This window comes from Syngnathoides biaculeatus, chromosome 18, assembly GCF_019802595.1.
Source record: "Syngnathoides biaculeatus isolate LvHL_M chromosome 18, ASM1980259v1, whole genome shotgun sequence".
NCBI lineage: Eukaryota > Metazoa > Chordata > Actinopteri > Syngnathiformes > Syngnathidae > Syngnathoides > Syngnathoides biaculeatus.
This window is the reverse complement of record NC_084657.1, coordinates 13,602,510-13,630,288: the sequence shown is the minus strand read 5'-3', so window position 1 is coordinate 13,630,288 and position 27,779 is coordinate 13,602,510. Positions and strand designations below refer to the sequence as shown.

At 42.5% G+C, this 27,779-nt stretch overlaps 1 protein-coding gene and 1 long non-coding RNA gene across 3 annotated transcripts in view; both read left to right on the top strand.

Moving 5' to 3' along the window:
- The window catches only part of LOC133492179 (uncharacterized), a 29,408-nt gene extending 15,044 nt beyond the window's left edge, over positions 1-14,364 (top strand). The window contains exon 3 of the long non-coding RNA XR_009792569.1: positions 14,281-14,364. This is a non-coding gene — a long non-coding RNA (uncharacterized LOC133492179). The remainder of the gene's footprint in view (positions 1-14,280) is intronic.
- Positions 14,365-16,228: 1,864 nt separating this feature from the next.
- Positions 16,229-27,779, top strand: part of ncam1a (neural cell adhesion molecule 1a) — a 218,333-nt gene continuing 206,782 nt past the window's right edge. For both annotated transcript variants that reach the window (XM_061803331.1, XM_061803332.1), the window contains exon 1: positions 16,229-16,430. In XM_061803331.1, coding sequence (XP_061659315.1) covers positions 16,379-16,430 — 52 coding nt within the window. In that variant the 5' untranslated portion in view covers positions 16,229-16,378. The remainder of the gene's footprint in view (positions 16,431-27,779) is intronic.

The window sequence follows — 27,779 nt, the reverse complement described above, 5'->3', positions numbered from 1 at the left end:
CTGTATTCAATTGGAATAATGAACCTTCAGATTAGATTTTCATGCCATCGGACCGATCAATCTGACGCCATTTTGCGTCTGCTCTCTTTACGCTGCGTTGATTGAGCCACTCGTATAATTTAAAGACCAATCGTTTCACGTAACGAGCAAGCGTCAATGAGCGCATTTAATGCAAACATGTTTTTTTTTGTGTGTGTAATTACACATTGGAATGTTGAGTTTATGAATACCACCGTGAGGTATAAATGTTAAATGTCCCCTTTTCCTCATTTAAGTCCACCAGCATGTGTTCATCGGATAACTCCATTTTAAAAACTGTATTCATGCATTTCTATCATACAAATTGAAGGAGAAGTTAATCACGATGCTTAAACTATAGTGAAGTAAAACTACTCAAACAGTTGCAATGGCATCATAAAAAGTCTTGGGGAGCCAAAGAAAAAGCAAGACACAAGTAAACAATTTCTCGGCTGGTTGAACAGTTCGAGGTAGGTTTTCAAACTATGGTTTCAATCTTTCATCGCTTCCTTCTCACCGCTCTACCCTCTTTCTATCTTTTCTTACATCCATCCATCCATCCATCCATCCATCCATCCATTATCTACTGCTTTTCTGGGTCAGGTCGCTGGGGAAATAGCTCCAGCAGGGATACCCAGACTTCCCTTTCCTTACACACTTAAATAATTTAAACGGTTTACACCAACTTTTATCCCATGCTGTTCATACAATAAAGCAATTTGACCATAAAAATAGTTTGAATGCATTGGATTGGATTTTCCGTCCTCGTTTCTTTGACGTCACCATTTTCCATTTTATTGCCGGTCAAACAGAGCTGCTCGACATTGTGGGAGACATGTTGGGCTGTTAGTTGTCACAACATCATATTTAATGAATGCGAGTTTGTGTAAAACCAGGGGTCATTTATTTAAATATTGGTATTTGTACTGAATACTAGCTGAAAAGATTGATGGATTTCGGCAATGGTTAACGTGTGGCCGCAAACACTTCCGCGTTCACGAGCTGTCAACCTGTCACTATATGGGATTTAATCATTATTTATCCTGAGAACAGATCCAGCAACAAAGTATTTGTATGCGTCCAGACTTTTATACACTTTCAAACATCGACTTCGGTATTAAATACAGTCCTATACGCCGAGTTTATCTAATTTTTCTGCATGCCTTCATTTATTTTCACCATCTAAATGTCTTAACGGTATCGGACAAGTCTCTGGGCGTCGTGCTATAAGACATATTTTCGTGTCATCTCCAACTGACTTAGCATTGAACAATGCTTTGTTAGACCGTCAATATGGCGAGGTTAAACAAAAGTCACGTGATTTTATGACGTAGGTGCACGAGCTCTATAGTAACGTCGCACGGAAGCGTGTTTTTCCATTTCAACCAAAGCACATTAAGGCAGCTGCTTGACATCACGACTATGACCCTACGATGCAAATTTTGAAGACGAGCGTTTGAAAACAGCATCAGTCATCGATGTACATAGCCTGTGAATGAGCCACTTGCCAGTCGTTCCCCTTCTTTGCTGCCCTGCTGAATGAGAAACTACCACAAATATAAACGCCTTTTTTTTATGAAACTAATGCATATCAAAGCAGTGAGTGCCATTGTCGGCAGGACCAATAACAAAGACGGCTGCCTTTTTTTTTTTTTTTTTTTTACAGGAACGCCTCACTCCAATGCTCAGAATTAAAAATAAATTCTTAATAAGCGCGCGTCTCTTTACAGGCACGCCGTGCAGCCCTAAAAGTCAATTTGGAAATATTTGTCTGTGAAGGTTGGATTTTATGAGGAGACGTCATTGTTGGTCTCCTCAGCACGTGGCCTCACGTAATTGCAACAAAGAAGGAAGCTGCAGCAGAATACAGTGGTTCCACATAGTCTTGATGGCTGCAACCAGGGTCTTAAAGGGCTCTTAAAAATCACGGTGACATCACTACGGTCTCCCATGTGTAGTTTGCCTTTACTTTCAAGTCCAACCCGTGCACGCAGTTTTGAAAATGTGCCGCAGTTCTTCTCAAAAGATCTCCGCGGCTTTCCCCACGAAGGATGTGCGCAGCAAGCTACGCAGAGGTGCTGCGCAAGGGCAATGCGTAAGTCACGTGATGCAATGCGGGGGTTGTCGGCCGTGGGAGTATGAACTGGCTTTAACGCTCGCCGACTAGCCATTTGCAGGTAACAGTTCCTCTGCCACTAGCCACTTTGTGGGTCGAGTTAGATAAATATTCATTCAGATGTGCTGTAATAAACTCCCAACACCAAAATAAAATAAATGGAAAGTGAAAATGTTCTTCATCCGGTGAATAATGCATGACCATGCTGACATAATTTGGCCTTGGTAGCACCAGTTCGACTTCGAGTTTGATAATGTTTGCAATACCGTTTCCCCACCGTTGCAAATTGTTTTCTGAAATCCTGGGTCATGCTTCCACTGAGCAATTATTCGCAAAGCAGCCTGATTTGGTGCCCTTTCGTATTGTTCGGTTCTCATTGTGTGCATGTCTGACAGACTTTTGACGCCGTGGCAAGAGACCAGTGGGATCACGGTAATGAAGGCAGTTTCCCATTGGCTGACAGCTAGATACTGTAAAGTAGCATTATGTTGCTCTTCAGATGCCGCTTTCAAGTCTTATTGAACAAACATGATTATTATTCTATTATTATTATTATTATCCCCAAAATATGCACGGTAGGTTAATTGAAGCCTCTAAATTATTTATCCATTTTTTCCCAACATTAACTTTTCCAAGCGCACGCTACTAACAACTAGCATTGCTTGTGGGACAATATGGCGAGAGGGGCGTGTCAAGCCAGGGGTTAAGAAAATGCGGCTATCTGATTGGCTATTATCGTGCGAGTTATTTACAGGTCAGAAAGGTTCATTCAACCTGCCGCTCAAGCATGATGAGAACTCGATAACAGGATATAGAACCAGCGCTAAGGCGTGCTTTAACACCAAGTGGTTTTATGGTGATCAGGTGACACGTTTGAGAATATGGTCTGTTTCCATCCACCACGCGAGATCAAGTGCTCTTCTCTCATTGGTTGCAAAATTTGGAAACAGAAGGAAGAGCTTGGGCGTGGTGCGTCCAACGACATCTTGAAAATCTTTTGCATCGGAACCGTAACAGTCGAGAAGCAAGTTTTTACTGTTTCTTCGGGAAATGGAATTCCAAATCTGATGGCATCTGGGGTGTCTGTATTTTTGCTTCTGTAGTTGAACACACGAGGACATTTGTGGAAAGTCATGTTTGAGTGTGTGTGTGTATGTGTTATTAGAGTAGTTTTCACAACCCAGTGAAGTTTCCATGCAGCCATAAAGTGCACAGTCAAGTCTTTTGAAATTCACCCACGTTGGCTTGAGTTGTGTCATCTGAGTCAGGATCACAAGCAAGGGAACATTCCATCCCGCGAGGACTCACGTGGTTTCCCCACAAAGCAGATAATAGATGCGATTCATAATGTCAGCCATGTTTCACTCCTCCTGTAGCCGCCTGCTCCCGCTTCCGAGCACAACAGCAGTTCTAAGCGTGCTCGAAGGTGTGTGTTTCTGTAACACGCGTGTGTGTGTGTGTGTGTGTGTGTGTGGTCTTCGGGGTTTCATTCCCGTGTGACCAATTGTGGGATCTGGAGACTGGAGTTAGCTGTCATAACACACTTTCTTCACCATTCCAAAGTTATTTAACACAAAAAAAAAGAAGCAAAAACTTTGGACCCTTCGCTCTTTGAAGCCACGGTGGGAAGCATCTGTGTGTTTTTTTTTTTTTTCAAAGAACTGTTCATTGATGATATATTTAAGACACACACACAAATAAGTGATGTAGTTTAATACCTTACAGCACAGACTTGGAACACCAATAAAGCTAATTCTGATTCTGATACTGATCAACAGCAATACCTTAGAATTGGGTTACACAGTTGACGGAATGACGTTCCGCCTTTGGAAAGGGTCAGAATCCAGTTTAAACTGCTCGTAAAGGCCAAGGATTTCCATCACCCTGCCCCCGTCCTCCATTTTGTTGTTCTGAAAATATGCAATGAAACAGAATGGGGGTACAAAGACAACCCAATAATTTTCTGCCTCTAATGATAGAATCAGAAAAGCTCTCTTTACACATATTGTAAAGGTCATTGTACCGATTGTTTCCCATATTGTTATTCAAATAAACAAAATTGAAAAGGCATGGGAGTATTTCACGCAACCCTTGAATACGATTGAGACAATTCATATTATGTTTCTCAAACAAAGATCTCTTCTCGATTAACCACACAGTGGAAGGTCTGCTACGACCGCCACTGACTGTAACTCTCAGCTTCTGGAGCAGCCGTTTGCGTAATTCCAGGGAAAAGAACGCAGCATCGACAAAAATTCGATTCGGCAGATACTTTGGAGAATAATCAAGCTTTTCCCTCACCGACTTCAGGTTGTTGAGCATCTTAATTTTCCGCTTGAAGCTTTTAACTACAAGAAGCCTATGACACTTCCTGTAAATGTTGGAATTTTTTGAGTTTTTTTCCTCACATGGCAATATTTTTAATAAACAGCGCCTAAACAAAATTGTGATTCCTGTCAGGGGCATGGCCTGGCCACTGCTGTGGGCGGTGCCACCACTGACAGCTGTCACAGAGCTGTGTCGCATGTTTAACATGAATTGACCAAGCACTTAAGTGGTGAATGTGTCATCCGTATTTGCCAGTTCGTTGCATATGCTTTACTGCATCCTCGGATACTCCGCTACTCTGCGTAAGTCTCAAGTTTAGTGTAGAGCAATCCTTTGTCACAGCGAGCTTCTGCCTCTTTAGTTTGACCATCTCTTGTCCATGTTCCTTAGTTTACCTCATAGTCATCAGACCTTGTGCACATTTTTGGATCTTGCCTGTTGCCTAGCGTTTTTGTGCTTCCACCTGTTTTGGCCTGCGTTTTTGTGTTTGACCTCCGACTGGAATAAAATGTGAATATAATGCCCTTGCCTCGGAGTCCTGCATTTGGGTCTGCCCCCGTGCCGCTGGCTTATGACAGATACCAAGTTGATCCAACATTACTCCGCTTTTGGGAGAATCAGCAAAAATTTAAGTTGCTCTGGAAATACAATCGAAGTGCAACAAATGTCACATTTGACCACAAGTTTCAGGAAAAAACAATATAGATTCTCGATACAGATTTAGTCACATTATCATCATCATTATTAGCAAGAATTTACCAAAGCCAGCACACAGATGGGTTTGTCCACAGTGGCTCAGGTGTGAACACTTGTTTGTGACGACAAGCTTCCCTGATAGGTCGCTGCGGTTCACTGGACGCAGGCCCTCTTTTCACACGTTCCGCCTCGTCGCTCGCGTTGCAATGCTGAGCGCTTATGCTCTTTGACACTGTTTTCCTTACCCATAATGCAAGGCACTAGCACGTCGCAGAAAGTTGCTTAACATGTCGAGAGTAGTTACCTCCAGCGAGCACAAAATAGGGTGTTTGTTGGATTTTGTAAAAACTACATAGCTATTGGTCACGGGATTAATCTCATTCAATTTACCTTTTCACGGGGAGCGTCGCCAAATTGCTGAACATTTCCATTTATTTATGCATTTATGTGTGTATTGTTTTATTTATTCATCTATGTACTTACTAACTGGAAACGTGTTTTCATCAAACCATGATTATACAAAGAAAATAGAAAATGTGGTAAAAGTTGAAGAACATTTGTACATTTTGCATTTGATCTGTTTGTATTAATTATGTACATGTAAATTGATGTAATCAACAGATACATATTTTCAGTGTTTAGTTAAGTACCGAGTAACTGCTGGGACGCCCGTGATTTTCAAAGTAAAAAGTATGTCACGTTAAAACTATTCTGACAAGTATATTGTCTCCAAAATGTTACTTATATGTAACATTATGATCAAAAACATAATGCGGAAAGTGTGGTCCATGTTTAAAAAAACGCTGGTGCCTAAATTGTCCGAATTTGACATGTAGGATGATTTTGGCGGACCTCGTGGAGGTCTAATTCCAGTCAGGAAGCCTCAAAGGGTCCCAGGTTGGATTCCGCCATCTTGCAAAAAATTAGTCAAACATTGTGGAGTGCATGCAAAATGTGTTGAGAATGTGTCCTAATTGGGTCTTAATGTCATGTCTGTGACACTGGATGATGTATTAGGGCTCCGACATTAGCAGTCGGAAAAAAAAGCCAGTTTGAAGTCGTGGCTTTCTTCAAAAGGACGCTCGAATCACCGCGAGCACCGCTAATGAATTTTCATGCTCTTGCATCTCGCGTCTGAGCTTGGCAGGTAGCAAAGATTTGCCCTGTGGGAAGACTTTTCTTGTCATGTGGACGACAGTGATGCGCTCGGAGAGCAAACATTCGTTTTTTTTTTTTTTTTTTTTTTAATTATTACTATGGAATAAATGATCGGCGAGACTGACATCTACAGGCAAGTCTGGTGGTGCTATTCATTGTGATCGCTCTGTTGATAAATGAAGCTCATTTGCAATGGAACTTCCAAAGTTGGGTCATTGCTTTGATGCAGGGTGAAAGAAAATCTTTTGTGGGGTGTGATGTTTTGTCTGAGGGTTAAATCTGACTCATGGAAAATTGAAAACCTGAAAATTGGCAAAGTGCCGTATCGATGCAACATCGAACATCTTGACACTTTTTGCAGTTTTGCCTTAAGGCTGTGTACCTCTACCCTAAACTTGGTACACACCATGTTGCCACAAATTGCGAGTCGAAAGCACCAAATTTCGTAAACCACCCTTGAGACTTGGCGGGGGCTTTTAAATGAGTAGGGGAAAAAAGGGATTTTTGCCAGGAATCCTTCATGTTAATATTTGCATGACCACAATCTTTCCACGTTTGCTTCATCCTGCTCGGGGATGGTGTACGTGAAGCGCACGGCTTACTTGTTCACCTGAGCAAGGCGGTGATGTAATGGCCTGTACTCAATATGAAACTAGAGTGTGTTATACACAGCTCTTGCCAAAGCTTTTACAACCAATTTAGGCCTTGTTCAGACAAGCTTAGAGTGTGTTGCATGACTGCCACCATTTGGTCACTGCATGAAATACGTATTCATTTTAAATTGGAGGCGAGAGTACAATTGCCTGTCACTACAACCTGGATCCTACAGACTGAACCTGTCATCCAAGGGATGCCCCTTAATTCCAGTTCTGTATAGTTATCACGTAAAAAAATTCAACTCAAGGCTCACTTTCAAAGCACTCATGCAGCCGCTCTCCTCTCGCCAAGTTAGCTTTAAACAGCCTTCGCATGACTAACTCACCCTAATTACCGGCATTGTCATTTCTTCTTTTTGTTAGGCAGTTCATTCTCTCACATCAGAAACCTGCTCGAAACGCCACCGTCACTCGCGCAGATACAGCGTGTGCCTCTTTTGCAGCATTCACATTCAAATAGAACCGACGAAAAGTGTTCTAATGGTGATATCTGATTAATATATAAACAGAAAGGTGACTGTTAATATTATTTTTATTTCATCATTTAGTCATCTGAAAAAAAAAAAAGGACACCATTTTGTCCTAAAGTTGAAAAGTCTGCCTACAGTTCTTCTGGAGAGTGCAGAGAGAAGGAGAAGCAAGGAACACTTTGGGGAGCATTTTAAATTAGCAGTGTGTTTATTTCCTGAGCTGGTCTGTTTAGCATTAAACGGAATCCAATCTCTGCTTCGACAGCAGCAAATTAGGCACAATTAATTTCTTTCTTTTGTTTTTGTTATTTTTTTTCTCTTCCTTTTTGCTTTTCTTTTGGTGTCTTGGGTATTGGGATTAATCCGGGGCGCTTTCTCCTCTACGCATCGCTGTTCAGTGATGCTCTTAAGTATTCCGAAAGGGGGTACGCAAATGTCAACAGACTGAGTGTATAGTTGAAGGGGATTGAGTATATTTAGCGTGGCCCGTCCTGATGAACGGAAAGAATTTTTAGCTCGCTGATGCTAGTTCCGGAGCTTGTTTATTTTTTTTCTAACCTACCTGTTTGGGAGATTTATGTTCCTCTCACATGAATCTAGGCACAAATTATTAAATAAAAGGCAGTTAGGGAGGAAAGTATCAGAATGGCAATCCACAGTTCTTACCTTGAATTATTCAAATCGCAGGATTTTGTCTTGAAACGACGACTTGGGGTGTCTTCGTATTCAAGTTTCGCTCAGGAATGTTTCTTTCCTATTTCAGATCAGAGAGCACGCTAATTACTTTTAGTTTTAAAACTATTGTATGGCTCTTTTGGAATTACCTTTTAAAATATTTTGGCATTTATGGCTCTTTCAGACTAAAAGGTTCCCGACCACTGATCTAGACGGGCAGTGTTACATTGACTTCCAAGCGCTTCAATTGATACCTAAGGTACAATTGGTGGCAACCGTGTAGCGCCCAGGGGACCGAACCCAGCTCTCGTGTCAGCAGCCTACCCAAGGGAACTTATTAAAGTTCTAAACTTTGGTTGTCAAGGAAACCGGAGTACCTGGAGAAAACTAAGACACAAGAGAAAATGCCAATCCTAGACAGAAAGGCCCTGAGGCTGGGATTCTTCTTCTTGAGATAAAAGGTTGGTATTGGGGTTTCGTGTTTGTCAATGGTTGATTGGAAATGGCCATTAGGTGTGATTGTGAGCGTGATGTGCCCTGCGACATTCTACATGGTGCTAAAACGTAGCCCTGTGACGTCACAGGGCTGGGGCATATACTTTCTCGAGCGAGTTCCTTCCACCACTGTATAAGGACAAAGTGACGAGGTTTCCTTTGTCTCTGCTGCTCTGTTGTGAGTTAGCTTAGCTTCCATAGCAAGGCCCATTAACCATTCCGCTGTGTGGTTGGCAACCTGATGATGGCTACATCACGAATAGGAAATGACAAAAAAAAACAACAAAAAAAACATTGTTGCGTTGATGTTTTGAAGGAAGCTGCAGACGGCGAGTAGAACATCCACAACGTGAGTTTCAGATGACTTTTGTGCTTATTTTTATGATTAGACTCCACAATACCATTCAGTTTTGAAATTGGGCCTCTTAACATGATTTTACATCGTGTAAACTATCACCCCCCCCCCCCCCAGTGTCTAATTCCTTTCCTGTCATGCCTGCAGCGTCTGAGAGTTGAGAGGAGGCACTTATTATTTAAGTTTTGAAGCTTGATTGTATATGGTCTGCAAATTAAAAAAAAAAATCATTAAAATTTGTTAGGCTTGTTAACATTACTCTTCTTGTTGGTGAGTCAAATTTTCATGACATTTTTTGGGCATGTTTAGTGCCTTTTTAAAAAGTGTAATTCATGGCTTGGTGGTGAAGTGCTGCCTTCAAAAACACAATTGAATAATTAAAGGGCAGAACGGTGACTCACCTGGAAAGCGTTGGCCTCACAATTCTGAGGTCCCGGGTTCAATCCCGGACCCGCCTGTGTGGAGTTTGCATGTTCTAACCCTAACCCTGTGTGGGCTTCCCCAAGGCACTCCGTTTTCCTCCCGCATCCCAAAAACATGCAACATTAATTGGACACTCTAAATTGCCCCTAGGTGTGATTGTGACTGCGGCTGCTTGTCTCGATGTGCCCCCGCGATTGGCTGGCAACCAGTTCAGGTTGCACCCCCCCTCCTGCCCGTTGACAGCTGGGATAGGCTACAGCACTCCCATGACCTTTGTGAGGATAAGTGGCAAATAAAATGGATAGATACATTTTTACACTTTCATTTTTGACCTTTTCTGACATTAGCCTGGTTTGGAAGGCCATTCCTATGTCATTCAGTTTCTTTGTTATCTTTTTTAACCCAATCACTCAAAACAGGCCAATTTCAGTTCACCTGAAGTCACCGAAACTCCCTCGTCCGTCTCCGGTTGTCACGGCAATAAATGTTTTATCCCTTGATGAAATCAGTTGAGTTGTGAGGTGTGTGGCCTTGTTCACTGAACAGGCCAAAACAGAGGATGTATCTGTGATATTTGTGTGTTGTCAAAAATACCCTGGGAATTGTTTGAAGTTGTGACAAAAAATCCTTTATCCTTTCGGGTGTGACCTTGTAAACACCATGTGCAATATAAGTAACTATAACTATCGTCAGAAATATCCTTGCTCCGATAAAAATTTTGCAGCCGAACGTGATTCATCAAAGCGAGGAGAGTTTTGCGCATCAGAGCGTCTCCCTGTGAGACGGTTAACAAGTCATAAGGATTTATTAGCGGGCAGGTGCGAGACAGCAGTGTTATTGGATGCCAGGGAGTAGCAAACGAAAAGGAGACATCGGCGAGTAACTTATCGTCCTCCCGCTCAGGACATAAAACCGCATGATGATCTGACAGTCAGGAGTGCGGAGAGCATGATTTAAAACAAGCCGCGCCGACGCGCTTTTGTCCCACGGCATACGAAACGCGTCTTAGCTCCGTCATAGTTTGGACGACACGCCGAGCATTGGCTGATAGAGGTGGCGCCTTGGGATCTTGTTATGAAGCACGGATTGAGGAGCGCGCCGACAGGGATACAAACAATGATGTGCAGTTGGTAATGGGAGGTTAAGAAGTGGTTGTTCTATTTATTAGCGGTTGCCACCACACAACATTTTTTTTTATCCAACGCTGTAGGAATTCCGGTGGCACGTGTAGACATTAGTGTGCTAACAACACATTTCCAGAAGTGATTTTATCTATTTATTCATTTATTTTGGTCACAAAATGAAAGGAAAGCATGTCGACTAGTGGTTAACGCATCTGGCTCACAGTCAAGCCAGTGCACTCGTTTCTATGGAACAACAAACAAACAACAACAAGATGGACAAAGATTTTCAAACAGTCAAAATTTCAATCAATCAATTACAAAGTGAATTTGGTTTCCGCATTTCAGTCACTTAGTCATGAAACTAAAATCTGAACCAAACATTTGCACACACAGCAGGTCTTAAAACGTTTTTTTTTTCTTCTTTGGATGGATGTGGTTTTTCGGAGAATAAAGAATTAAACATTTTCCCCACATTTTTTTTTTCGGTGGCGCTCTTTCTGGCATCGACCCCCTAAGCAAAATTTCAGTCGAAAATCTAAAAAAAATAAATGAAATGGACGAAGTCGTAAAAGCACCTTAAGGTGATATTTATTGACTTCAACACACCTGAACACACAAGAGATCGATTACTACTTTCCTGTTAGAAAGGGATTTGGCACCATCTTCTGACGTTCTTTGGAATTACAAAAAGATCACAAAAAGACACCAAACTTTTTCTGGGAGCATCTGAAAATAGGTTTCGCAGGGGAAGAAAAAAAAAAACATTTACATTTGTGAATTAAAAGTGGTTATTTTTATTATTATTATTTATATCATAGTATTATTTTTTTTTATTTTATAAATAAATTCCCATCACGGACAAGCACGGTGGATCAGATGGAAAGCATTGGCCTCACAGTTGTGAGGTCCTTTGTGGAGTTTGCATGTTCTCCTCGTGCCTGCGTGGCTTTTCTCCGGGCACTCCGGTTTCCTCCCAGATCCCAAAACACTCTAAATTGCCCCGAGGTGTGATTGTGAGCGCGACTGTTTGTCTCAATGTGCCCTGCGATTGGTTGCGACCAGTTCAGGGTGTACCCCACCTCCCGCCTGTTGGGATAGGCTCCAGCACTCCTACGACCCTCGTGAGGATAAGCGGCTAAGAAAATGGATGGATGGAAATTCCCATCACCCTGCTACCATCCTGAATTTACTGCACATTGCTTGACCTCAGTATAGTAAAGCATTCTACTAGATGAATGCATGCGCCATGTGCTCTAATTTGCCTACTGTGCCTTCTTCTCCTGTCAATATTCCTCGTGAATATGGACGATGACCCCAGCCAACCTTCCTCTCGAGTGGAGGAATGCAAGTCCATTCACCTCCGAGGAGACGTGGGAGTCAAGGAAACCGCCGGGCCGACAAGCGGCCGCGCAACCACCGTTGTGTCCCTTTCATTAAGCACGCGCTCGGCAGGTCGGCCGTTCACATGTGAAGAGACTTCCTCCGAGGCGACTCGTTGTTCGCGACAGCGGCTCCGTGTGGGTTTTCATTTTTTTTTTTTTTTTTTCAAGTCACGCCTGGAAAAGTAAACGTAATTAACCTCAGGGGAGCAAAGATGGGAGTCAGGAGTCTCGAGGCCCGGATCTCCAGCCTGGTGGCCTAAAGAGTGGGGAAGTCACTGAGTGTGGAGTGGATTTCTGCGATAAAATCCCTTCCAGAGAGACTGAAAAAAATAAGACAAATATCCGAACCCTCTGGTGGACCGCAGAGACACATTAGTGAATGCTCCAAACGTTCATGATAAATTGCATTTGAGCCATGCATGTACTATTCTATTCATCTGATATTGAACCTTTTACACCCTTTAAGGCCACCGTACTTTGATCAATCTCCACCAATATGGAAATTGGAACCTATATATTTTTTTTCCCAGGCGACACAGTGGACAATTGGTTAAAGGGTCTGTCTCACAGTTATGAAGTGAAATGCATTTTAGGGTTTATTGTTGACTAATCCATCCGCGTGGCAGGAATAATGAAGCTGAAACTAAACTCCAGGTTTAAACTTTGTCCTGCAGTGCCATCTAAAGGCGTAATTCAAAACAACATGCAAGACGAAAGCCCCTAAAAGAGTACGTACAGCTCTCCATTTTCCAAGCTGCTTATCCTCACAAGGGCTGTGGCACCGTTGATAACAGGTTAGAGGGGGTGCCTCACAATCGAGAACCAGGATTCAAATCCCGGCCCCGCCCGTGTTGAGTTTGCGTGTTCTGCACGTGCCTGTGTGGGTTTTCTCCAAGCACTTTGGTTTCCTCACACATCCCCAAAACATGCAACATTAATTGGACACTCTAAATGGCCCCTAAGTGTGACTGTGAGTGCAAATGGTTGTTACTATGTGGCCTGCGATTGGCTGGCAACCAGTTCAGGGTACCCTGCCTCCTGCCCGGACATAGCTGGGATTCGTTCCAGCACGCACCTTGTGAGGATAAGCAGATAGTGGATGGATGGATAAAAAGTCTATACATATACTGTTTAAAGTTTCACAGATTTGTATACAAAAATGTGACCGACCTAATTTTTTTTAATCCACCATTGATGTGACCAATCACCTTTACAACTGAAATGCTTTAAAAAAAAAGTTTTTGGTGAAAAAAAAAATGTAAAAATTCATACATAACTGAGACAAAGTGACAAGTCTGCGTGGCCTTTTGTTACTTGCATATGGCTGTGTTGACGATTAACTAAACACATTGTAACATGTGTTCATGGAAGTCAGCACACACTTTCCAATGTTTCTTATTTTTCCTCTATTCCCACATAAATTAATAAATTAGTTTACTTTGCCTGACATTTTGAATTTATTGTGCTCACAGAGGTTTTTGTTTAATTAAAAAAAAAACATAATTCCTTCCCTGTTTAACGCTTCGGATCTTGGTAAATATAAACTGGCTCAAAGCATGATGCAGCTACCACCATGTCTCACTGTGAGTACAAGCTGCTTATCCTCACGAGGGTTGTGGGAGTGCTGGAACCAGTCCCAGCTGTCATCGGGCAAGAGGCGGGGTACACCTTGAACTGGTTGCTGTCACGACCCATCGGAACGGGAGTAGGACCCAAATGCAGGACTCGGACAATGCAAGGTAGTTCGGGGAGGAACCGTTCTTATTCCTTGGTCGGGGATCGAGCAGGAAGTCAGGTGCAGCAGCGGTAGTTGGGACGTCGGGCGAAGAGAGCGGGTGAGCGGGCAGGCAGGAGTCGGTACACGGGAGAACTATCAAAGCAGACAGAAGTGTCAAAGGAGTCAGGCTTACGGGGTTGGTCGGAGAACAGGCGAAGGTCGGTACACACGGGTTGACGATCAGGGATACGGGAGTACTCAAACGGGACATGAAGCTCAACGATCTGGCGGCGGACTAGTTGTACCGGGTGTACTCAGCCAAACCAGGGTGCAGGTGTGTTGCCAGCCAATCGAAGGGCACATCATACTCACATTCTCTCCAGTTAAAGCATATTTTTTGGGTTGTGGGAAGAAACCGGAGTTCCCGAAGAAGACAGACGCAGGTACAGGAACAACATGCAAAGTCCATACAGGCAGGACCGGGATGTGAACCCCAATCCTCAGATCTGTGAGGCCACCGCCACCGCCATGCCCCTCTCTTTTTTTTTTTTTTTTTTAAATAAATAAAGAAAATAAGTTACCACGTGTCCACATATTAGGAACTTTTAAATAACAAAAACGTAATTAAAACTGCTCCCTGCTCTTTTTTATTTTGTTTTTTTAACAGATGGGTAGTCAACCGAAAAGACGATGGTGCGCTACCGCCATTTGGCCACTAGAGGACGCCCTTGCTTCAATCCGTCGGTTCAAGGTAAAGGACAATCTCATCCATTTTCAAAACGCCTCCAAAGTGTTCACACAGCTCAATAAACCTACATCTGAGAAGTCTCAACAATCTTGAAAAAACAAAACAAAAGTGATTCTGTCCGACTACGCAGGGAGTGAAACGTCCGAGCTGTTTTGGGAAAGCTAACATAAACAAAACACCAGCTAGCTGAAATAAAACCTCGAACACTTCAACTAAAGTGCAAATTTGGTCAACAGTTTTAGTGTCTGACTACTAAAAGGAGGCCTTGGGAAGTAAAGGAATGTTAGTCTAGGTTAATTAAGTATTGTTGTATCGCTGTATTTATTTGATAAATAATCCTGAACGCAACCACCGTCAGTGGCATCCCCTGGAAATTTTGCAAAACAACAAACATCTTTCATTTTTTGCCGTTAACACTGAGAGGGTTAAACTACTATTTAGTAACTAGAAAAGATGGAACACGAGATAAAACACTGACGGGTCTCCTGAATCTCTGAAATCAGGCAATAATGGTTATGAAAAGCCTTTTTATTTTTTAATGTCTTTTTCCCTTTCTGCATAATCTCTTGTACTCCCACACCCAAATCCAGTTTTACACTCAACAAGGTCTTTTGGTGAAAGTGCAAATAAGAAGACAGCGGGTACGACAGCGGAGTAGTCAAACACGTGGGCCGTGGGTCAAAACTGGCCGTCACAAGGGTGTACAATCTGGCCCGTCGGATGAATTTGAAAGTGGGGGAAAAAAATACATGAGTTTGTCGTGGTCACGGGGAGGGACAAAGGATAGTTTTGAGAATTATTGTGCTCATGTGGACAATGGAAAGGGAATAATTCCAAGGTCTAATAACCTCATATGAGGTTCAAGTACAGTACTATACTTTTAATAATAGGAAAAATGTTCTTAATGTGGTTGTTTTGCTTCATCTGTGGGGATATATAAATCCACTTTTTGAGCTGCTTATCCTCACGAGGGTTGCGTGAGTGCTATCCCAGCTATCATCGGGTAGGAGTCGAGTACATCCTGAAATGGTTGTCAGCCAATCGCGGGGCACATACAGTCAACAGTTGCACTCACAATCGCACCTAGGGGCAATTTGTAGTGTCCAATTAATGTTGCATGTATTTGGGATGTGGGAGGAAACCGGAGTGGCTGGAGAAAACCCACGCAGGCACGGGGAGAACATCCAAACTCCACACAGCCTGGCGGCCTGGTCCTCAGAACTCTGAGGCCAAGGCTCTAACCAGTTGTTCCACCATGCTGCCTTACATTGTTTCCTTTTTTAAAATATCTATATTTGAAGTGACCTTATTCATGCACAACAGTATTATTTCTTCTTTTGGAGTTTAGAAATCCACTTGTTGAAGTTTATAAAATTTGACACGGCTTTTTTTTTTTTCTCTTGAAAGTACATTTTCGTTACAAAGATAAACATTTATTGCAACTTTTTTTGTTTCCAAGACAACTTTATTCTCACGGTATCATAATTTTCATCCCCCCGTTCTCCGTCTTATTGCTTCCCCACTCACTCTAAAATTGCCCGCAATTACTCGATTGCTACTTCTTTTTCCACGATCACGTGCCGTCCCAAACCGCGAGCCGGTTTGCGCTTGCCCAATAATCCGAATTAGCGGACCATCTGCCGTCTCCTTTGCCCGCTCCGCGCACTACTTTGTCCTGCGCCTCCTCCGTCTCCCCATCCCTCCCTCCCTCCCTCCATCCCTCCCTCCTTTGTGTGCAAATGCATGCTGTGCAAGCGAGGGGCCACCGGGCGGAGTAATCGCACCGATATTAATCGAACGCGTGCACGTGCGCGCGGGTGCGTGGATTCGCGAGTGAGCGTGGGTGAGTGTGTGAGTGCGCGCCTGCTGCTGCTGCTGCCGCCGCTGCCGCCGCCGCTGCTGCTTGTCACTCATTGTTGCGCGCAAACGGGCACCCGAGCAGAATCCGCCCGCTGGCTGTTGTTGTTTACCATCGTTTTAATAAACGAGGAGAATATCAGTCGAGTCGCTGTTAAAGATGCTTCAAATAAGGGACGTCCTCTGGGGATTCCTCTACATTGCCTGCGCAGGTGAGTTTATTTATGAGGTTTCATTTTTTTTTTTTTTTTTTTAATGGAGGTGGACTTGTATGCTGGTACAGCATCCTCCGGAGACACCGGCAGCCACCCGGAGGCTTGTTTACCGGCGGAGGGGCACCGCGCTTGGACCCAAAAGTTACCCACCAACACCAACCTACTAAGGTTTCTAAATGTGGTGGCTTGGAATCAGTCTGGCACGCTAAAAATGAGCTTTTGTGGATATATTCAAGCTACTTGGAATTTTTTTCACGTTATTTTTATGTGGATACTTAACCATCACGGCTCCACATCGTGTGGTCCACTCCAATTCCTTTCCAACGCTGAAATCACCCCTAAACGTGTCAAATCCTGCATCATGTGTGCAAATGTTCAGAAGTTCTTTTTTTGCAGGCAGTGTGGATTCAGTTCCCACTAAAGTGATTGTTCTGATTTGTGTCCTACGATTGACTGACGACCAGTTCAGGGTGCAGTCTTGCCTTTTGCCCGAAGTTAGCTGGGTTGCGCTCCAGCGCTCCCGCGACCCTCCCGAGGATAAGCGGCTCAGAAAATGAATGAATGGGGGAAGCGAACGCATCTGCGGTTGTCTTCTGTTTTTCCGATGTGCATGGTGAGGGGAACAGTTTCAAGATGAGAGTCTAGACAGAACTGACCGTGGTCTCTAATCCGGTTGGAGACTGCCAAATAGTCACCGTGTGCGTAAAATAACTGGCAATACCGAGGCTCCTGTGGTTCGGGGACGCTTTTTTTATTTTGTATTTTTTTTAAACCCTCCCACCACATTCAACTCAAACCTCCTCCTCCTCCTCCTCCTCCTCGTTCCATCTGCTCGCCAGTTCTATAGGCGTAGTGTAGTTTGGAGGGCTCCCAGGGGCCTTTGGAGATGGAAAGAATAGTTGATTTACGAGACGTCCGCCCGGTTACAAAGAGCCAAGTTAGGCATTATGGGCACCAAGGTCTCTTCTCTCTGTTATATTTAGCACATGTGCTGACCAGCGCTGCAATATCAGACACAAATATTCATTGACAAGGCCTTTCATTTTCAGGCAGTACTGGCCCACATTCTACTCTCCAAATTCTGGAAAAACGGGTATTTTTAGCATGGTGCTTATTGCTTTCTATTGATTTTATTTCCACTGGCAAGCACAGACTTGACCGCGTCTTGTCATGTCCGACCACTCCAACGCCACAGCTGGTCGCTCGTGGGTCAAGTAGATTTGTCACTTATAACGTGGCTAGAAAGGACAAAAAAAAATCAGCCCGCTACCCGAATGACTCCAGTGTGTCATCTTTGTCTCCTCTCAGATATCTCCCTGACAGCACCGAGTCTTTCTCCTTCGGCATCGTTATCCGTTTTTAGTCTCTCCAGTTCCGACGGATGAGCCGTTGTCACAATTTCCAGCTGAATTGATTTTTGGAAAACTGAAATTAGCTGGAGTGGGTGGCACGGTGGATCAGCTGGTAAAGCGTTAGCCTCACACTTCTGAGGTCCCGCGTTCAATCCCGGACCCGCCTGCGTGGAGTTTGCATGTTCTCCCCATGCCCGGGTGGGGTTTGCTCCGGTTTCCTCCCACATTCCAAAAAGCATGCAACATTAATTCGGCGCTCTAAATTGCCCCTAGGTGTGATTGTGAGTGCGGGTGTTTGTCTCCATGTGCCCTGCGATTGGCTGACAACCAGTTCAGGGTGTACCCTGCCTCCTGCCCCTTGATAGCTGGGATGGGCTCCAGCACTCCCCACAACCCTCGTGAGGATAAGATGGATCAAATTGCCTGTAGTATTGACACAGTCATCTTCAAAAACAAAATGAAAGTTTTTGAGTAAAGAAGCACGTGCTTGAAGTCGCAGCCTGACAGCTTTAACAAAAGCCATACTTTTCATAACTTTGATATGAAAACATGATAAATAATATGTCTGAGTATATATTCCCACAGACTAAATTGATTGCGTCAGTGCAGCTTTGCAGCTGAGGGCTGGTCCGTTTATGTTAAATTAGCATCTGTTTCAAGGTTCGAAATTAAAGTTACATCATTACAAATGTCGTTTAGCCCGTCTATGGCGTTTTGCAGCATACGTTTATGTTAGGCCTGCGGCCTTTCCATCAATGAAATTACGTGGTTTGATTAAGCATTTTGGATCTTAAATTTGCAAGGGTGGATTAAAAAAAATGTGTGGGTTGCCTCAGGTATGACATCCCAACATAAAACCTGTGCTAAACACATTTTGAGTGACTCGGTGTGGCACCCCCTGACCAGACGAGCTGAAAGTCACACAGTTTTTTCTGCTCCGTGTAACCTTCTCATTACAACTATTTATCGTATTTTATGAATTATAAATCGCTTCAGAGGATAAATCGCACCAGCCATAAAATGCACAATGAAGAAGAAAAGAATCATATAGAAGTTGCAATGCACTGTCACAATTTTGGGGAGGAATTTATTTAATAAAATCATGGCCAAAGATCAGATATTTTACCTAGAAAGGAAATAAAAAATAATATATAGGTGTCTGTTAATGTAACATGTATAGGCGTTATGTTGACATAACAATAACAGTTATTACGATAATTATAACCTAAACAACATCACTAGTTTACCAAACTCTCAATCTCACTAAAAATCACCAAATCCGTTGAACTCTTCATCCTCGTTGTCACTTCTGGAAAAACTCTGTGGTGTGCACCAGGGTTTAGATTGTAGTGACATACATCAAACAAATACCACTTTCTGAGAAATCAGAGTTGTCAGACTAAACTTTTCATATCCGAACAAGATTTGACACTTGTTGCAAACCCACGTGTATTGTTTATTTTGGGGAAGGTCAAATCAATTGATTTGGAGTAACAATATGCTATAATCACAGTTTTCATGAGGCTTCGGCTATCATTTCAGCCTAATTTGAGTTCAGTTTCAGTCTCCAATTATAAATTTTTGTCTACTTGCTTATGCTTCTATTTTTTAATGGGTCAACTACCGCGGTCAGTCTGTCCTCCCTGTCCTACAGCCAGGTCGACGATGTTTCATTGCTCAGACTTTCTCCCGTATTTAAAAAAAAAAAAACGAAAAAAAAATTACTGTACTGCACATAAGATCATGAAGAGAAAAAAATTTAAATGAACAGAGAGGAAGATAATTAGACATCTTTGAATTGGTGCCGCTCTGTTGCGGCAGGCGAAGAAAGTCAAAGAAATTGATCGCGTTATTTGATAGGCCGGGGTGTATTAAAAGGGTAATGGTGGTATTACTTATTAGAAGGCACAGCAAGCTAATTGGCTTTATTGATTTCCCGTTCCTGTTTCAGTTCAGTGGTAATTAAATTTTGAGGCTGGTGAAGATGCTGAGATGAGACTTGCAGAACTTTTTTGAGACATTCAAATTCTAAAACCAAGATAAAGGTCTTTCGTCCGGAGTTCAGACTGCCGCGACGAAATGTGCTTGGGTTTTGCCGACGGGATCCTGATTTCACACAGGATGGTGTGCTCACTTTAGTTGTGTTTGCTGATTTGACAATTCGCCTTAGCCACCATCGGACAAGTTAGTTTCGCACAGTCTGAGTCAACAAAAATTGAAAAATGTTTGCTTCTGCCGTGAGTGACTCCGCCCTCTCTGGCTCGCGGTGTTGTTGCGATTAAATTATGAGGATTCGATTTGTCATGTCACTGGTCTCGGATTATTTCTAACTGGTGTGAAAATACTCTGTGAGTCTCATTCTTAAATTTTCTGTGTGTAAATTCTGAGTATACTCTGTGATTGCTGATATGGATAGCGACTTGTCCTTATCTGTCCCAAAAAATGCTGATTGATTTGAGAAAATACACATGCACATAGTCAGCCAGGATCAAGCAGGGCACCATGTTAGACCCTCTTGGTTGGTTAAAAAAAAAAAAAATCTAAAATACTATCGCAAATCAGTTTTTAGTCCCAACAACTGCTTGGGCTGAGTAAACACCAATATTATCATCATCATCTTCTTTTTCTTTCGGCTTGTCCTGTTAGAGGTCGCCATCTCATGCATCTTCATCTCTAACACCCACAGTCCTCATGTCCTCCCTCACAACATCCATCAACCGTTTCTTTGGTCTTCCTCTCGCTCTTTTGCCTGGCAGCTCCATCCTCAGCACCCTTCTACCAATATACTCACTCTCTCGTCTCCGGACATGTCCGAACCATCGAAGTCTGCTCTCTTGAACCTTCTGTCCTAAACATCCAACTTTGGCTGTCCCTCTAGAGAGCTCATTTCTACTCCTATCCAACCTGCTCACTCCGAGCGAGAACCTCAACATCTTCATTCCTGCCATCTCCAGTTCTGCTTCCTGTTGTTTCTTCAGTGCCACCATATCTCATCCGTACATCATGGCCGACCTCACCACTGTTTTATAAACGTTGCCCTTCAGCCTAGCGGAGACTCTTCTGTCACATAGGACACCAGACACCTTCCGCCAGCTGTTCCAACCTCCTTGGACCAGTTTCATCACTTCCTTCCCACACTCACCATTGCTCTGGATTGTTGACCCCAAGTATTTCAAGTCGTCCACCCTCGTCATCTCTCCTCCCTGGAGCTTCACTCTTCCCCCTGCGCCCCCCTCATTCATGCACACACATTCTGCTGTTTTACTTCGGCTAATCTTCATTCCTCTCCTTTCCAGTGCGTGCCTCCATCTTTCTAACTGTTCCTCCACCTGCTCTCTTCTTTCACTGCAGATCACAACATCATCTGTGAATACCAATATTACCAATACCAATATTATCATCATCAAAAGTCTAATTAGATTTTTTTTTGTCCCTCCGTGAGGTCAATGTATCAGATCTCTGGTATTCGAATTAACAGTAGAGGGCTGCCGTTGCCTCCTTGGATGAAATACGATTTCCTTCTCTGTTGCTACATTGTTGTAAAGAATCTTGTTGGATTTTGATGAATGATAAACTGTTTATGGATGGCGGGAATTTTACGAATCTCTCTAGTCTGAAGGCTTTTGCAAATATTTCATTTTTATATATTTATTTATTGGAATCTGAAGGCAAAGTGGCGAACAAGGAGTCCCAAGACAACACAGGCGGTGAAACGGAGCATCACGTTTGAAGTACTTCTTCACTGTCCTTGTGTGATTCATGTTTTAGTCTCTCTTCTATAATTTGCTCAAATTTGAGCAAGGTAGGTTAATCAAGGTGAAGACAACACAAACGTCACCATTATCTCGTAATTCATTCACATCCAAAAGGATGTTTTGTTGCATTGAGCGTCGAGATTTAGCTCCAACCACCGACCAACAAAAAAGATGAGGACACAGTGAAAGTTGCAAGAGAAATTGTACGACTGCTAAATGGCAAACACATGTGAATTTAAGTGCAATGCGGTTGTGCGTGTTCAAAGCCACTATGAAAATAATATGGGCTATTTTTGAATGAAGGGGAACTCGGGGTGGCGGGGGGGAGGGGGGGGGGAAGAAAAAGCAACCAAACAAGGGGAAAATTATAAGGTCGCACTCGGAATAAATACAAGCCTCTGGAACTTTGTTACTGCACCATCTGTGTGTAAAAGTGACAGAATCAACACGTGTTACTCTGTTGCGTCATGGTAATCAACACATAACAGGTTCCGAACGGAGATAACCACTGCTCAAAAATCCTCCGTCGAGCCATAAAAGGTAGAACCTGATAAGCCTCATTCTCACAGTTCACATCGGTAGGCAATATGTTTTTATTGTAGACCTATGATTTGGTACTCCTCTGTTAGGGTGCTGTTGTTTCAGTATGCTTTAGATCAGGAGTGTCAAACTCATTTTTGTCACGGGCAACATTTTAGATAGAGTTTTCCTCAGAGGGTCGTTATGACTACGAAACCATAAAAATCTTTAATTGCCTCCTCATATTTACACATGAAATTTGTGAGCTAATTTTGGAATCACAAATCAAGGGTAATGTTTTTCATCCATTGTTGCTTATAATATGTCATTGTTATCATGTATGATGTATGACAATTTGAAATTTCAGTACAGATTTTCACTAGAATCGAAGAAGTTGATTAGCCTCTGTGGGCCACATAAAATCATGCCCCCGGGCCTTGTGTTTGACACCTGTGCTTTAGATTATCAAGATGACGTAGATACTGCTGTTCTGCCAACACAACCTGTAGTGAAAATGCTAACCCTGAACTGACTCATTGTGAAATGGACTGTACCACTTGGTGGAACAATGGTAGAGACTATAGTGGTTGGTTGAATGAATGAATGAATGAATGAATGAATGAATGAATGAAAAAGAAATCAGTTCAGGGTGTAGTCCGCCAGACATGTGTTGTTTTGGATAGGCTCCAGCACTCCCGTGATTCAGGAAAAGCCGCTTGGAAAATGGATGGAAAAAATAGCACTGTATGGTTTTGTACTTTATATAAAAAAAAAAAAAATGCATCATAACATAAGTGGAATATAAAAATGTGATTTTTTTTTTCATCATGATTTTTTATACTGGAGTCACTGATGGTGTACTGGTGGTACACACGCCTGACTTTGGTACGGGCAGTGTGGGATTGATTCCCGCTCAGTGATGGTGTCGATACATGTCCTTTGACTGACTGGCGACCAGTTCAGGGTGCAGTCCGCCATTTGCCCGAAGCTAGCTGGGATACGCTCCAGGTTTCTCTGTGACTCTTGTGAGGATGAGTGGCTTTGATAATGGCTGGATTGGATGATTTAATACTGGATTTCATTGGCCCCCTTGGCCACTATGAGGGAATATAATATCAGTCATGCAGACACAAATGAAGAATAGTACTTCTACTACGACTGTGACTCACTAAGAAGCTGTAATATTAATCACTTTATGTAGAGGATAAAGAATATATGCCTGTACGTGTTAGAACGTCTCTCACGTGTTGCTCCTCGGTTCATATTAAAATATCCATTCCTGAAATGGTTCCAAATCCACAAAACTCGATGCTGTTAGGATGTCAGTGGCGTTTACTATTACATATGAGCACTAAGCTAGCCAGCTGTTCTTAAGGCAATGTGGCTTGGTTTAAAATACACAAAGTGTAATTCTTCTTTAATGTTTAGTTTGACAGTAAGCCTCGACTCAGAGTGGCAGGAAAAACAGCTTGAAGTCTCTTTAGTTGAAGAATTGTGAGGTAAAATATACAGTACTTGTCATATGTCGGAGTACTTTTGTTCACAAGTAAAACAGGTAGCTTCAAACAAAATGTTAAGTATCCTATGAAAGTACCTCGAAATAAATTCTGAATCTTGGCTCGTGTTCCTCACTTGATGTCAAACCCAAAGGTTTTCACTCTCCACCAAAAATGAGATTGACTCCGTTTAATACTTCGCAGGGGTGTTTATATCACCAAGGAAAGTTCAATCTAAAGCTTAATTATTCATAAATACTCGCCGTGTGCCAGTGTTTCTTCGCCCTGAATTTGTTAGTGTTGCATTTGTATTTGACAGTCGCTCGCTCTATTTCATCTCTCGCCACCGTTCGACGCTGATGGGCTGGCCTTTTGCATATTAATAAGTGCATGAATAGGGCCGTGAGCCATTTGCATTGTGTGAGCGCTGAGGGTGTCCTATTGAAAAGTGAATGTGGAGGGAAAAGAAGCACAAAAATTATACGAAAAAATGCCCCCGTCCCCCCCACTGCTGCTTGTGTTATGTATATGACGAGTCGCTTCAAAAGAGTTCGCACACTATGTACACAACATACATTATTAAGTGTAAGGAGTCAGGTCAAGTTAAAGAACAAGAAAGGACTAGGGTGTAGTTATGATTTTTAAAAAATGCGCAGTCCATTTTTCAACCCATGTTGACGGTTTAAGCCTCCATTAAATGTAGTGTACGAGATAAGTTCCAATGTGTACTTTATGTGCTCTTACATGTCATTTAATCTTGACAAGTCCCAAGCCTGTCACAAATGGAGGAATATGGAAACAAGTACTGCTGCAAAACCACACCGCAGTACGCTGCACGCATTTTATGGTCGGTCAAAATCCTCGCTTTATAAGATGACTATTTGTAGCAGTTGCTCTAGCAGCATGGCAGCTACTGACGTTCTGCTAAATTGAGATTTTTAGAACTTTAATCATTTAGTCTCATGCAGATGTTTTTTCGCTTTGGTTTGTGGGCAAACATTTCATATGAGTCCTGTATGGTGGAAGTGAACGCATCTCACTTGACAACAAACAGCACTTTGGTAGCTAGAGGTTTTTATTTTTTTTATTTATTTTAGGCTTAAATTTGTTTCGTGCTACTTCCAGCTGCATTGAAACTGGTCACGATCTCCATGGTAACACAAATTGGGAAACTGTTGAAGCAAAGCAAAGCAAATTTATTTGTATAGCGCATTTCATACACAAGGTTTATAAATGTATATGGATATATATATATATATGATACTACGCACAGGTGGCCTAGTCAAGCACACCAGGAGCTGCAATAAATTATTGATATAAATTTTATAGTTTTATGATGTTTTAACTCAGTTTTTGTAAAATAAAATACAACAGTTGGGTGTTTTCCTTATTAAATGTACCGTATTCCCCATATTTCGTAATTTTTTTTGGGGGGGGAGCGGGCTTGGGGCAATTTTGAACAGATTAATGATATTTCCCTTCATGTCAATGGGAAACGATGATTTGAGATCGTGTTTGACTTCATGGCAATAGAAGTAAAATGTAGTTGTTGGATTTGAATGTTTTTTTTTTTTTAATTGGAAAGCCAAAACTGTCCATTTATAATGACCTCAGTGACTCAAACTAACTATACTTCACATGGGATGTAAAATTCAGTTCGCCATTTGATCCTCATTGCATCTGTTCAATACTGTAGAGAAAGCTTTCCTTCTAACCATAAGTGCAAAATTATAGTGAATGTGAGTGGAATGATTGCTGTTATAAGTCCAGATACATTACAATAAAAAAATCTGATTGTAGCCAATTTGTAGACGATGATGACTTTCAAGATCACTTTAATGTTGTTGGAATAACCCATTAGCACTATGAGGTGTGTCAGTGCCTGATCTCATCCCAAAATGGTGTCTGGCGTCGTCCAGGGCCATAGATTATCCTCTCAAGTAATCCCCATTAATGCCTTGTTATGTTTTGTTTGCTTCTGACGGCATTGGGTTAGAAGAAAAACTTTGCGCCTGTGCTCAATTAGTAACTTTGCTCGGTAACCAACAGCCAATTAACGCCGCTTACGGTCGGGATGCGGGTCATCCCTTAATGCTTATACTGACCGCTAAATGTTGCCGACAATGTTTACTCTGTTAAGGGCCTGTCGCGCTGGCGAAGATGTCACACAGCCATATATGGGTACCATAGTCTTTAAATAAATGGATAACATTTTTTATGTTTTTTTTTGTAAATCAAGATTGTGTTAGCTGGTCGTGGGGCGGAATGTTCCACAGAATGCTAAACCCTTACCGATTGACGAATCACTCGTTCCACATTTACTGCAGTTAGTTTTGTTCACTTGGTTCAGACAGATTCCTTGGCCTGAATATCAAAAAACAAATGTCCACTTTTCCAAGCCCTCGGCCGACCTCGCCGCCTTCAAAACCGAGCATACTTCATCGGCGCGAGTTCATGATTTATCGACCGCAGCGCAGCCGTCAAGACCGGGATTGGCTCTTTGACTCAAAGATGTGCAGCTGCTGTTTGGTTTGCTGCTCTTCCTTGCGTTCCCTGCCATGAAATCTACCGCCTTGTTGTACCTTTGCAGGGTGTGCACTTAACTCTCTCCTGACCTCGCACTATGACTCACCGTCATGATGTAATGCCTGGCAACGGTGGGTTAGCTCATCCCAGTGGGAGCCGTGGACGCTCCGTCTGAAATTACCCCCCCGGTGTTAAGATGCCTCAGCCTTTGTGTTGCCCCCCCCTCCCCCGGGAGAATAAAGCACTGCGAGATGTGCAGGGTATGCGCTATTGCAATAACTGGTTGTTTACTGTCAGAATTGGCAACGTGAGCACATTTTTGGGGCGAGCATCCTCTGTGGCCCAGCCGTCGTTTGAACTTTGTACACCAGCAAGGCCTGAAAGGCACGGGGGGTCATGTGGCGCAGACTTTGAATTCATCACATTTATATCTTCAATTTCAACTATACGTTTTTTTTTTTTTTTAAGTCTCAAATGTTTTCAGTACTGTTGGATTGGTTGGTCTCATTTTCAGTATTGTCCAGAAAAAAAAGGAAAATAGTTTTGTCCAGTCTATTTGAGTCTTGGATCTCTTTTTTTGGTCTTAACTTTTTTTTTTTTCTGAAATATTTCTGCTAAAAATGTACAATTAGACTGCCTTACCATTTTTTTCCATTCAGTTATTTTTGTGGACAATAATATGAAGACTTCGGCTCAGTTTTGCAAATTTTCAGCACTTGTAAAATGTTTCCCGTCAGAGACTGATATTTTTCATTGTCAGGTTTACTTCTGTTTTTATCGTCAATACTTCCTCAAGGTTTTTGTCCGATATTTTCGGAAGCCTAAATATGTTTGATCAATCTTGGAAATTTGAACAATGTAAGTATAGTCAGGTGCAAAGCATTTTCGGTATCCTCAAAGATTTGTCAAGTCTTGGTTGTTTGCTGTATTCCATTCCATTTTTTTCCAGTGGCTTTTTTCCATTTCAATACTGCCTGGGATATTTTCACCGGCACAGTGACCGACCGGTTGTCTGCCACACAGTTCTGATGACCGGGGTTCGAATCCTGGCCGTGCTTGTGTGGAGTTTGCATATCCTCCCTGTTTCCTCCAGGCACTCCGGTTTCCTCCCATATACCCTACTCTACTCTAAATTGCCTTGAGTGGGATTTTGAGTCTGAATGGTTGTTTTTTTTTTTTTTTTTTTTTTTTTCACGTGCCCTGCGATTGTCTACTCAGTGGTTAACATTTTCCCCTTGACAGTGTTGGATAGTTCCACTTTTGTCTAAAGGTTTTGCTCGGTCTCACATAGTTTCACCTCAACCAAAATAGTTTAAGTATTAGCTACTTTCAATGCTAATTACAATAATAGGATTATTTGCTCTTTTTGTTATTGTTGTACATTTTTGTTCAGCACTGTGATACAATATGTGGTATGTTTTTAGTTCAGTCCACATTTTTGCTCAGTCTTGGATATTTTTTATCAGTTCTTCCGGAATTCTCCAGTCACACTTCAAGAGTGGTGGAAATGTGTTGCTAAATAAGGCAAAGGTGCAGTGTTAGCCTGTGTTGTAGCTTGATGTTCAATCATCAAATTAACGTGAAACCTGTCATGAGGCGGGAAAACAATGAAACGCGCTGGGAAACATTTATTTGACAGGCTCTTTTGCTCTTTTTGATCAAACTACCGTGCCACCCGTCCTCTAATTAGTTGGTAAC